An 11,704-nucleotide genomic window follows, 5' to 3' on the forward strand; every position below is an offset into this window, starting at 1 on the left:
AATAATAGTAATAATAATAAATAATAGTAATAATAATAATTATTATTAATATAATAATAATAATATAATAATAATAATAAATAATAGTAATAATAATAATAATAATAATAATGTAGGTGATTTACTGCAGGTTGGTTTGTATGTAAGTGCTTGTGTGCTGCGCCACCTGCTGGAGAAAATTCATTATTACTTCATTCATTTTACGGCTTCTGTGTTTCAGTAATAAAGGAGTTTATTAGCTGCTAGTTCATGATTAAACTGCCCTGTTTTACATTTATTAAAGTAATAAAGCACAAGTAAGCGATGTAGAAAAACCAAAGCCAGTCTGATCTAAGATGAACTTTCTTAATTGAGTGAGAATTCCAACAGGCACTATTTAAATCTCATGATTAAATAGAATTATAAAATCATCTATACTTAGATCCATAGTTACTGTTTGGTCACGTGATGCTTTTTTCATTTAAACCTGCTGGTTAGCATAACTAGTGTCTAATTTACACAAGATAACTAGAACCCTGAGCTGCGAGTCCCTGTAGTGCAGAATCCCACCATCACTCCATCAGATCTGTTCAGTCAGTCATCAGAGTTCCATTGTTTGTGATAAACAGCCTTCATTCATTCATTCATTCATTCATTCATTCACTGTAAATCAGAGCGGAACTAAAGTGAAGGCGGAACTGATGTGTAGGTGAGTGTTGTTGCCGGAGTGGATGTGATGCGGATCACAACACGTGTGGCAGTAGCAGCAGCAGTAGTGTTAGCATTAGCATTAGCATCAGCATGGCGGACAGGAGTCAGCAGTGCTCGGTTTGGGTCGGAACCGAGACCGGGATACTGAAAGGTCAGAACCGTGTATTTAATCTTATTCATTACTGTGTGTTCATCAGAACAAAGTGAGAATTTTACAGCGTTAGCTGGAGAGCTAGCAACACGTGATCACAGCAGCGATCAGATGAGTGTGATGTAGATCATCAGTGTAGATCTGATGATTTTACTGTTTTCCTCACATGTATTACAATGTTTTTATTATAAATCAGAAAACAATTTGAGGAAATAGTTACATTTTTAAAATTTTATAATTTCTTCATGTTTATTGCTACTGAAACTTGTGGGTTTGAGCTCTTCAGTTCTGTACAGAAGATCAGATCTTCAGCATTGTGGTGGAACATCAGAACTACACGAATGTGGTTCTTCTAAGCTAAGAAGAACTTTTAGAGCAGAGTGGCTGAATTGAGGCTCTAATGAAGCAGAACATCGTACAAGAAAACTGAACCATTTTTTTCCTCATCACCATCAGATCAAAAGTGAGCAGATCATCGAAAATAACCAAATCCAGGTGAACTAATGTAGTGTGTGTGTGTGTGTGTGTGTGTGTGTGTGTGTGTGTGTGTGTGTGTGTGTGTGTGTGTGCAGGTGTGAGTGTAAGCAGGAAACAGGTGTATAATTTCTGTCAGATGAGCTGTTTGAGTAGAGATGAGGAGATCTGCACCCTCACCTGGGGGGATCAACATGAATCTGAGGTAGGAGACAGAAGCTGAGCTTCATTCTGAAGGTGCTGAAATGCTTCATCAGAACAGTTAGATGCTCTTGTAGTCCATTAAACAAGGGGATGAGTTTAAAATAATTAGTATTATAATTATACAATAGTATAATAACATTAATATAATGTAGTAATCAGTATTCATATACAGCAATACTATAACACCCATGTAATAATGTTATAATAACACACTGATGATGTTTTGATCTGTTAAGCTCTGTTTAGTTTTATTATAAACATCAAAACATTAACATTTGTTACTGAATTATTATTTTGATGATCATTATTATTGCTACTGTGGTTTTCAAACTCACCCCCTTGTGTAAAAATCTCCTACTATTCTGATGAGCCATAAAAGTTCCGGGACTTTTGACAGTCACTTCAGGCAGCTTTTAGGTGTCTGTTGGACAGGTTTTGGTTGATAGTGAGTGTGTGTATACAGGTTGCGATAACTGTGTGTGTGTGTGTGTGTAGGTGCTGGTCGGTAGTGTTAATGGCAGAGTAAAAACGTTCAGCACAGAGAAAGGAATTTTCACAGAGAGTCGAGAATGTGCAGATCCAACAACACACGGCAGATTCACCGGTATTGCGGTCATGGACAGGTACGTTTGTGTGTCCACTGTTCTTACGCTGTGTGTAACATCAATTTAGTTTAGCAGCTTGTCTTGAGTATTTAAATGCATTTGCAACTTCACAGAGAATTAAAGTTCAGCAGAATGAGCAGTGTAAACTTCATCCTGACTTTTAATGTAGTGATCCATCCATCTGCTGCAGAATTCTGTTAGTGTAGCAGTTTCAGGCCATTTACTCACATCATGCTTTAATGATCAAGTTAAACGTTAGTACCTGATGGTCAGGGACCAGGATCACAGCTTATCACTTTATTTATTTATTCTTGTTTTTATCTTAGTAACTTAAGGAGGCCGCATGTGTTAGATTAGCTGTGTTTATTTACGGGGGTATTGAATGGATTTAAAGACATGAATCATTTGTTTAATATGAATAATGGGTTTTTATGGAACTTTGTTTATTTTACTTTAATATTTTTATTTAGATCATTAATAACTTGTGTGGAGTCGGGGGTGCTGAAGGTTTGGTCTGAAGCTGCTACTGATGCTGTAAGTTTGTTTGCTTTGCTCGAATTCTGTTCTCCAGATCCAGAGTTTTCATAAATCAATAATAAAATTATTTATTATTTTTAATTAGAATTGAATTATGTTATAAGCTTAATGTGCAGTGAGGATTCAAGTCTCACAGTTTTTCACTGCTCACCAAAACTGTTTATAACAAGATCAATGTTTAACAATTCATTTGATCTAATATGGTTGTATTAATTTATTATTATTGAATATAAACTGGCAGCTGCAACTGGAAATGAAACAGATGCAAGATTTTCTCTTTACTTTATTATAAAATGGTGCTTTATATGATAAATCTGTTAAAACAATTGTAGACTTCAAACTTCGAGTATTATATGAAAACACATACAATAAAAACAGTCCAATTTAATACCGACACGAGTCTGTAGCACTTTATATAAAGCACCGAGGGCTTAACAGGATTGTGTGTGTGTGTGTGTGTGTGTAGGTGGAGGTGACCGTAGGAAGTGGTGTGTGCAGAATGAGGCAGAACATGACAGAGCGCCACCGGGTGGCTACAGGAGGGAAAGAGAATCCACTGAAAGTTTGGGATCTGCAGAGACCCGACACACCCGTGTTTACTGCCAAAAACGTGAGTCAGGTTTCACCCCCGTCATGTATCTCACCATACTAACCCTAACCACACTCAGTCGCTCCGGTCCATCTGTGTCTGATTTTTGATGTGTAGATGAAGTGAAGCTGCTGATTTATAAATAAATATAGTTTTGTAACTTTAGTTATTAATGTTTGGTGAACAGGAAGTGATGTGAAAATCAAATCTTACTGCAAGAAATTATAATTTTTCTCTCTTTGTGTGCGTGTGTGTGCATGCGTGCGTGTGTGTGTGTGTGTGCGTGCGTGTGTGTGTGTGTGTAGGTAGCTCATGATTGGTTGGATCTGAGGGTACCGGTGTGGGTGAGAGACATGGCATTCCTCACCCAGTCCAACAAGATCGTCACCTGTACAGGTCATCACCAGGTCAGCAGCTGTGTGTGTGTGTGTATATACAGTATATCTGTGTGTGTGTGTGTGTGTGTGTGTATGAACCTTTCTCTGGTGCTGTGTTAGGTACGAGTGTACGACCCTGCAGCTCAGAGGAGGCCGGTGATGGAGGTTCAGTTTGGGGAGGTTCCTCTGACGGTTCTGTCGGTTCCGGCGGATGAGAGCAGCGTGGTGGTGGGAAACACTCACGGCCAGCTTGCCGTCCTCGACCTCCGAAAAGGTGAGAACCTGGATGGATGATCAAGGTTTGTTAGAAAAGCAAATGCACACATACTCAGTGAGTGTGGGATTAACATGTTCTCTCCTGTGTGTAGGTTTGGTTCGAGGGTGTATGAAGGGTGTAGCGGGCAGTGTGAGGGGGCTGCAGTGCCACCCGACGTTACCCCTCGTTGCCTCTTGTGGCCTTGACCGCTTCCTCAGAATACACAACCTACAGGATCGAACCCTGCTGCACAAGGTACACACACGCGCACACACACACACACACACACACACACACACACACAGTCTTTCTCCCGCTCATTAGTGTAGTTAATTTTAAATGAGGTAACCTGTGTGTGTGTGTGTGTGTGTGTGTGTGTGTGTGTGTGTGTGTGTGTATGTGTGTATACAGGTGTATATGAAGTCCAGGCTGAACTGTGTGTTGCTCTCCAGTAAAGACCCACAGGTAAGTGATAAGGTGGAGTGAGTGAGGGGGGGGGGGGAGGTTTGGGAGGAGGATGCTGTACACATCATTATTACTGATTTATTGATGTGCACTTTGATCTGTGATTGATGTTCAGGATTCAGTTTTACATTCTGAGGCTGTAAAATTTTACTTCTGTTCTACAGTATTGGGACGACCATTAATCACTGTGATATACTGTGTGTGTGTGTGTGTGTATGTGTGTGTGTGTGTGTGTGTGTGTGTGTGTGTGTGTGTGTGCTCTACAGTGTTGTGTATCGGATGTGGATGGGCTGGTTGAGGAGCTAAAGGCAGAGGATGAGGATGAAGTTTGGGGAGCCATGGAAACGGTGACTGAGAAGAGTGGGAAGAGAAGAACTGAAGACAAGACGGAGAGAAACACGGAGGAGAAAAAGAAGAAAAAGAAGAATTGCTGATGTTGCTGTGTGTGTGTGTGTGTGTGCACACGCTGTACGTGTGTATAAATGATTTTTATTGCTCATTAAACTCTCTTCTTCGTCTCCATGTGGATTTGTTCACCTTCATTTTGGTTAAATCCTCTTGAGAACCTTGAGATTCACCTGAACCATCAGAGACGTTTATCAGATCAGATCAGACGTTACAGTTCAGCAGCTAAATAAAAAACACTCGACACTCCGGAGGAAACGAAATCTCGTTTAATTCTCTCACAGTTTACAGTCATATATAATAACATCTTTATTATAAATAATAATCTCATTATATTTAATAATATGTATATATTACACTGAACTGATTTTATATTAATGTGCTCCTGGTGCTTTACTTACCTCATTTATTCAAAACGTCTTTCCTGATGTTTCACCCTTTTTGGTGTTGATTGAATTTTTATGTGGTGGATAAAAAACTCCAGTAAAGTGATTAGAATAAAATGATTTGGTAATAAATCAGACGTCACTAATAATTTTTACTTAACAGGTCGAGATGGTTTACAAGCTTATGGTTGGTTTACAAATAATTAAGAGGTTTAATCTGTTAAGTTTGATTTAAACTGGATCTGATCTGTTTTTTTCTGTGTTCAGATCTGATTCTGTTTCAATTCTAACCTGAGATCCAAAACCTCGGTTCCAATCTAGTTTCTCCTCCTTTCTGAAAACGTGCAGTAGGTGGATTGGTTGCTTAACGTTATACCTTGGTGAGAGTTAGGTTGATAATTGAAGGGTTTATTCCGTGTGTGTGTGTTAAGCATTACCCTGTGCATATAAACTCCACCCTGCCGCTCCCTCTGATAAGATAACCGGCGCTCACACTCAGAATGAATTAAAATGTTTATATTTATTAAAAATTGTTTTCACATTTTAACGTCTTAAATCTGATCAATTAAATTGAATCAGATTTTATTTGCTGTTTGATAATAATGATCTGTGAGGTGACGAAGGAATTTTTATTAGACTGAAATTATCTGATTCATCCTGATCTTACAGTCCAGAGTCTCAGTGTGTGTGTGTGTGTGTGTGTGTGTGTTTTAAACATTAACGAGCCGTGTATAATGATTAACACACTGCAGCTCTACATTACATGAACCTGCAGTTCACGCTCACTCACACACCCAGCGCTCGACTCAACACTCCTGCTGCTGCTCATCCACAAGCTGAGAACCAGGCCTTCAGTTACAGGTGAGTTCATCACTGTGTGTGTGTGTGGTATAATTGTAATAATTCACTTTAGTTTTAAACTAATGTGATTTAAATATAAAAGATGGAGAACATACAAAAAACTCCTCAGTGTTGTGTTACAAAAGCAGGTATTTATCATCATTTACAAACGTTTGATCATGTAATGTTGGTACTATTGATTGTAGTGAAATTGTCTGTTGAAATGAAACCACCCCCGTACTCCTCAGTATTTGTCTTCACCAAATTCCCCCTTGAGCACATAATTCACTTTAGGATTGTGGGGACATTTGATTGGTCATCTTGTATTAAAGTGTATTTAAAAAAGCTAAAGAAGGTTTGCTGTGGAGTACGGAGGTTAAGATTAGGGTTGAGGTTGGGGTTGAGGTTGAGGTTGGGGTTGATGTTGAGGTTGGGGTTGGGGTTGAGGTGGGTGTGCAGTTACATCATGGAATTATTTTGCTACATGAATATTTAATTTGACATCACAGAAAGTTTTAATATAAAGAAATGAAACAATTTTAACCCCAACTAAATGTGACTGTTAGTCCTAAACCACACCCTGTCCACTACTTAGTGCACTATTCAGGAAGTGTCCGGTTCTCATGTCTGAACTGTAAAAACTGGTGCTAATAAAATCCCACAATGCATTGCAGTGTATGAGAGATGGACTGCATCAATAATTGCATATGAAGGTGTTGAATCCTGTATGAGAACAAACACCTACTGGATAGTTTTTCGGATCTGGAATCAAACACGGAATTCAAAATAAACTTCAGTAAAACAATAAACACGTCAGCGTCCATTAATCAGAGCAAAATATCACAGAAATATGATGAAAGCATTGAGACGGTGTAGAAACGCAGTACTGAACAACACCTGAGATTCTTTGTGGATGGAAGTGTGTTTCCTGATACTCATTCAGAAAAGAAATTGGAAATACACACACACACACACACACACACACCGAGTGAACTTTGCTTTATTACTTTATTGTCTTGTTTTTTTTGGAGATATAAATTTTTTTTACAACCATACAAAGTCGAACTGATACAGAGATACGTGGCTCCGTCTCAAACCACATGCCAGGGTTCATGATCCTGGTACATTGTGTACTAAACCCTGTGCTATAATAGTGAACAACACACCTGCACTGATCTAACACACACACTAAGATCGAGCTTAGATCTTATTTTATCTTTCAATCATTTGTGTTTAATGCAGAATAAAGATCAGCTTGAAAAAGATCAGGCTAGGCAGACACGCCCTTCTCTTCAGTGTGTGTGTGTGTGTGTGTGTGTGTGTGTGTGTGTGTACAGGTGTAATAAAGGTGTGTTATCAGGAACTGAGAGCACTTTGGCCTCTCGATTAGATGCTGTAGAATCATAAAGAGCATCATAAAGGGGGTAACAGGGTCAAAGTCACACCCTACACACACCCTACACACACAGACACACACACACACACACAAACACACACACACTATTACACCATGCTATGCAGGAAATTGTTGTTATAGTAATAATGATATAATAATAGTGATAGTAATTGATGTTCAATTTCATCTTAAACTTGTTTAATGGGATTGAGGTCGAGGTTCTGTTGGGCCACTGGCAGTTTTTTCCCACAACAAACTCAAAACCAGTTAATACAGAAACTAAAATTCCCCTTCCACAACCTGTTACCACAAAGTTAGAAGCATATAATTTATTTCATATTATTGATTGTATACACCTGTTAGCGATGGGTGGCATAAACATTTAAATAAAAATAATAAATAGGAGAACCGTGTCGTCTATCATTTACATTTACAGCATTTAGTCGACACTTTGATCCAAAGTAACTTACAGTTGGGACTGAATACAACACAAGTATTTAAGGGTTAAGAACCTTGCTCAGGGGTTCAGAAGAGGCAGCTTGATAGTGTTAGGGCTTGAACCAACGTCCCTCTGATCACTAGTGCAGTTGCTGGTATTTTCACTGACTCATGAAGGCTCGTGATCAGACGTCCTCATGTTTCATGTTTGTGATGCAACCTGAGGTTCAATCTCCAAAAGTACAATTAATATTTACACTGCAGCAATCAACCTCATAATCTCAGGTGTGTGTGTGTGTGTGTGTGTGTGTTACAGGTCTGTGGGGCTCTTCCTCCTGCTGTCCCATGGTGGCGCTGTGTTGTAACTGTTGGTGCTGGCTGTGTGTAACAGCAACTCCATGTGGAAGCTGTTATGAGTTCCAGTGGAGCGGCTGTTGCCTACAGACTCTCACCCATCATCTACCTCACTCACAACCTCTCACCCATCATCTACCTCACCCACAACCTCACCCAAACATCTACCTTACCCATCATCTACCTCACCCACAACCTCTCACCCATCATCTACCTCACCCACAACCTCACCCAAACATCTACCTTACCCATCATCTACCTCACCCACAACCTCACCCAAACATCTACCTTACCCATCATCTACCTCACCCACAACCTCACCCAAACATCTACCTTACCCATCATCTACCTTACCCACAACCTCTCACCCATTATCTACCTCACCCACAACTTCTCACCCATCATCTACCTTACCCACAACCTCACCCCATCATCTACCTCATCCACAACCTCTCACCCACCATCTACCTCACAAACAAGCAGCAAGATTTTGGAATGTATCTGTGGAAATTTGTGCTTATTCAGTCAGTTGAGGTTAGATGTGTGACTGGACAGTTGGATGATGACCTATGAATTGACAGCCAGTGTTTCAGTCGGACTGCCTGTCAGTTCTGTAGGCCACCACCCCATTCGTCTAATTTACTGTCAGCATCATTTAATCTAGTTTATTAAGATTATTTAACTCAGATTTAGATCAGCACTAATAGAATTGTGTTTGTAGTAACTTTAGTTTGTGTGTGTAATAAATATCCCAGTGATGTTTTAAAAAATAAAGTATTAAATATATAGTTTGGATTAAAGTATTAACTGAAATGCACATGAATATATTTGTAACGTTTATTTGCATTTCTGTAGCAGATATTCTGTAGTAGAGCAGCTTCAGGGTTCAAATAGATTTTTAATTACTGCTTTATTATACTGCTCAGCATTAATCCATCACAGGACCCAAAGAGTTTATATATTATAGCAAGTTTTTCTTTTCCTGGAAAATGCAAATATAATATAATATATAAAATAATACTATAACAGACATACACCCTCCTGATAAATGGAATAAGATTAACTGTGGGAACGTCAGACAGGAAGCTGGAGCTTTATTTACAGATACAACATTTCACACTACAGTATAAAAGCATACAAACAGTAAATAAAACCCCAACATGGGCTCTGTGTCCTGTACTAACAGATCTTAATCTAAGACTAGATCTGACAGGCTGGTTTATGGATGAATGAGAAACTTCATCTCACAAAAACACAATCATCGTTCATAAGCAGCAGCAGCAGCGTACAGACGGATTCGTTTATAAAATCTGTAAAAAAGTTCTGAATTGTTTTGTGTTCTGCACCGACCTGATGATGAAAAATAAACCTGAGTGGACGTGTTCACAATCTAACAGTTTATAAACCAGTCAGCTATAATAAAGTGTTTTAGATCTGTGTTTATTGATCTTTGGGAATCTGATCGGTACTGGCGAGGTGTGATGCTGTCTTGATGAATTAAAAATAGAATTACAAAACAGATAGAGCAGAACCAGGTTTAAATATCAGTCGTGTTTAGTGTATATTTAATTCATTTGAAGCAGTTTAATGTAAAATCATGTTCAGGTGATTGAATATGAATTACCGTTCAGTATAAATGAAGAATGCTAATGATTGCAGTGAATGGTAAAGGTGAAGGTAAAATGGCCACGACCTTGAAACACACTTTACTGCTATGCTAACCAGCAGTGCTAACATACTCGGGTAGTTTAGAACTGGGTCTCTCTGCCCCCACCTACACTTAAATGATCCTAAACCACCTTCTATCACAACAAAAGTATTACTTTTTAACTAATGTATTCATGTTTACTTAAATCTATTCTTAATAAAGTTACAGCAATCAGATTTTTTTGTTCATTTCTTTTGATGCTCTATTTTAAAATAATTTTTTATAATTGGGATGAAATAACTTTGATAAATGACCAAAACCATATCAGTAGTAAAAAAATCAGCTGAGAAGGTCCTGGGTTTGATTCCCAGGTGGAGCAGTCCGGGTCTTTTCTGTGTGGAGTTTGACATGTTCTCCCCATGTCTGATTGGCTTTCCTCCCATATTACAAAGACGTGTAGGTGAGGTGAATTAGAGATACAAAACTGGGCGTGTTTGATATTGATGTTGGACTGATGAATTATGGGTAAACTGTAACTAACTATCTGTCCTGTCATGAATGGAACCAGAGTGGAAAACAAATATCTTCAGATCTTATAAACTAAACCAAACATTTGATGTGTTTCTTGTTTGTACTGTTTGTTATGAAGCATGTATGCTGTGGTTATTGTGAGTTTTACAGAGATAAATGTCTCATCTTTTACTGAACATCTCTCTATCTGACCTTCGTCCCCTGAGTCTCTGTAAATCATTAGATCTTCTACATATCTGCTATAGGACAGGGACGGAGAGAGAACATGTGATTCTACTGTGTGACATAGCATGTATTAGCATTAAACACTACAGCCTACCCCCAATACCCCTAATACCCCTAATACCACCAGAACCACCACCACTAACCCTCCACCCTCTAGCTGGACTTATCATGTATACTTTTTTTTTTTTTTACTTTCATTTAATTTTTATCATCTGCTGTATCCTGCTCAGGGTCACAGTGGGGTCTGATTTCCACAGGAAACACCGAGTTCCAGGCAGGAATAGCCTTCAGCAGAGCCTCAGAGATAGCCAGTCATGTCTGTGTAGGTACACAGCTGGTCAACAGCACCACTGAGACAATAGAAACTATTTGAATTATTAGTTAATTGGTTTAAAAAGAGTCATTAAGCAGAGAAAATGCTAAAGTGTTTCTTCTAAGTTATTTTATATTCACGGTGAATTGCACTAAATTTCGTGTATGAGGGATTGTTAGATGTTGAATCACTGGGATTTACTGGGAATTACTGGGACATTGATGAGCACATGAGTGGGAGTCATGGAAGTCATGTCATTTCCAGTAAAGGGACCTCAATATTCAAACTGGTTTTGAGTGTAAAAAAACCTCAATAAATATTAAAACTGATGATGAAGTTAAAAGATAAAAGTGTGGTCACTGTGATCTGATCATTACAGATGTTACAGTGATACATGCAGCTGCTGTGTGACAGATTAACATTCGTTTTACTCTTTTTACTTGTTGCTGGACAGTTTGATTATTTGTTGTTATTGTATTGAGATTATTGTTGTTTTGTGCTTTAATGTTTTATGTGATTTTGTTTGTAAGAATGCACACTCCTCACGAGGCTTTACCATTGTAAATAAGAAGCTGTTCTTAATGACTTGCCTGGTTAAATAAAATAAAATAAAAAAATCACAGATTACTCAGGACTGACTTGAACGTTTGTTTCAGCTCAAGTTACTCAGTTTTCCCTGAATAAATCCCTGCAGTCACAGCAAACACTTTCACTTTAGTAAACGCCTCTGTGTTTAATACTGAGGGGATTTACAGAAGATCATTTACAGGAATTTCAATTTCACTTTCAGTTTCACCGTCTGAATAAAACTTTCCTCTTT

General features: G+C 38.5%; 1 protein-coding gene across 1 annotated transcript; it reads left to right on the forward strand.

Annotated features, from left to right (window-relative positions):
• The first annotated feature begins 724 nt into the window (after window positions 1-724).
• On the forward strand, window positions 725-4,870 carry wdr74 (WD repeat domain 74). The gene is made up of 10 exons (XM_063014006.1): window positions 725-841; window positions 1,414-1,520; window positions 2,015-2,142; window positions 2,595-2,658; window positions 3,128-3,271; window positions 3,556-3,657; window positions 3,748-3,901; window positions 3,996-4,138; window positions 4,295-4,348; window positions 4,615-4,870. Exons 1-10 carry the CDS (start codon window positions 781-783, stop codon window positions 4,780-4,782), a joined length of 1,125 nt encoding a protein of 374 aa, XP_062870076.1. The 5' UTR covers window positions 725-780; the 3' UTR covers window positions 4,783-4,870.
• The last annotated feature ends 6,834 nt before the right edge of the window (window positions 4,871-11,704 follow it).

This window comes from Trichomycterus rosablanca, chromosome 18, assembly GCF_030014385.1.
Source record: "Trichomycterus rosablanca isolate fTriRos1 chromosome 18, fTriRos1.hap1, whole genome shotgun sequence".
In the NCBI taxonomy this organism is placed as follows: domain Eukaryota; kingdom Metazoa; phylum Chordata; class Actinopteri; order Siluriformes; family Trichomycteridae; genus Trichomycterus; species Trichomycterus rosablanca.

Excerpts from the sequence above, each read along its gene's own strand:
- wdr74 (XM_063014006.1), top strand. The coding sequence starts at position 781 with ATGGCGGACAGGAGTCAGCAGTGCTCGGTTTGGGTCGGAACCGAGACC. Across the intron at positions 2,143-2,594 it reads GGTATTGCGGTCATGGACAG|ATCATTAATAACTTGTGTGG; the intron begins GTACGTTTGTGT and ends ATTTTTATTTAG. Across the intron at positions 3,658-3,747 it reads CCTGTACAGGTCATCACCAG|GTACGAGTGTACGACCCTGC; the intron begins GTCAGCAGCTGT and ends GTGCTGTGTTAG.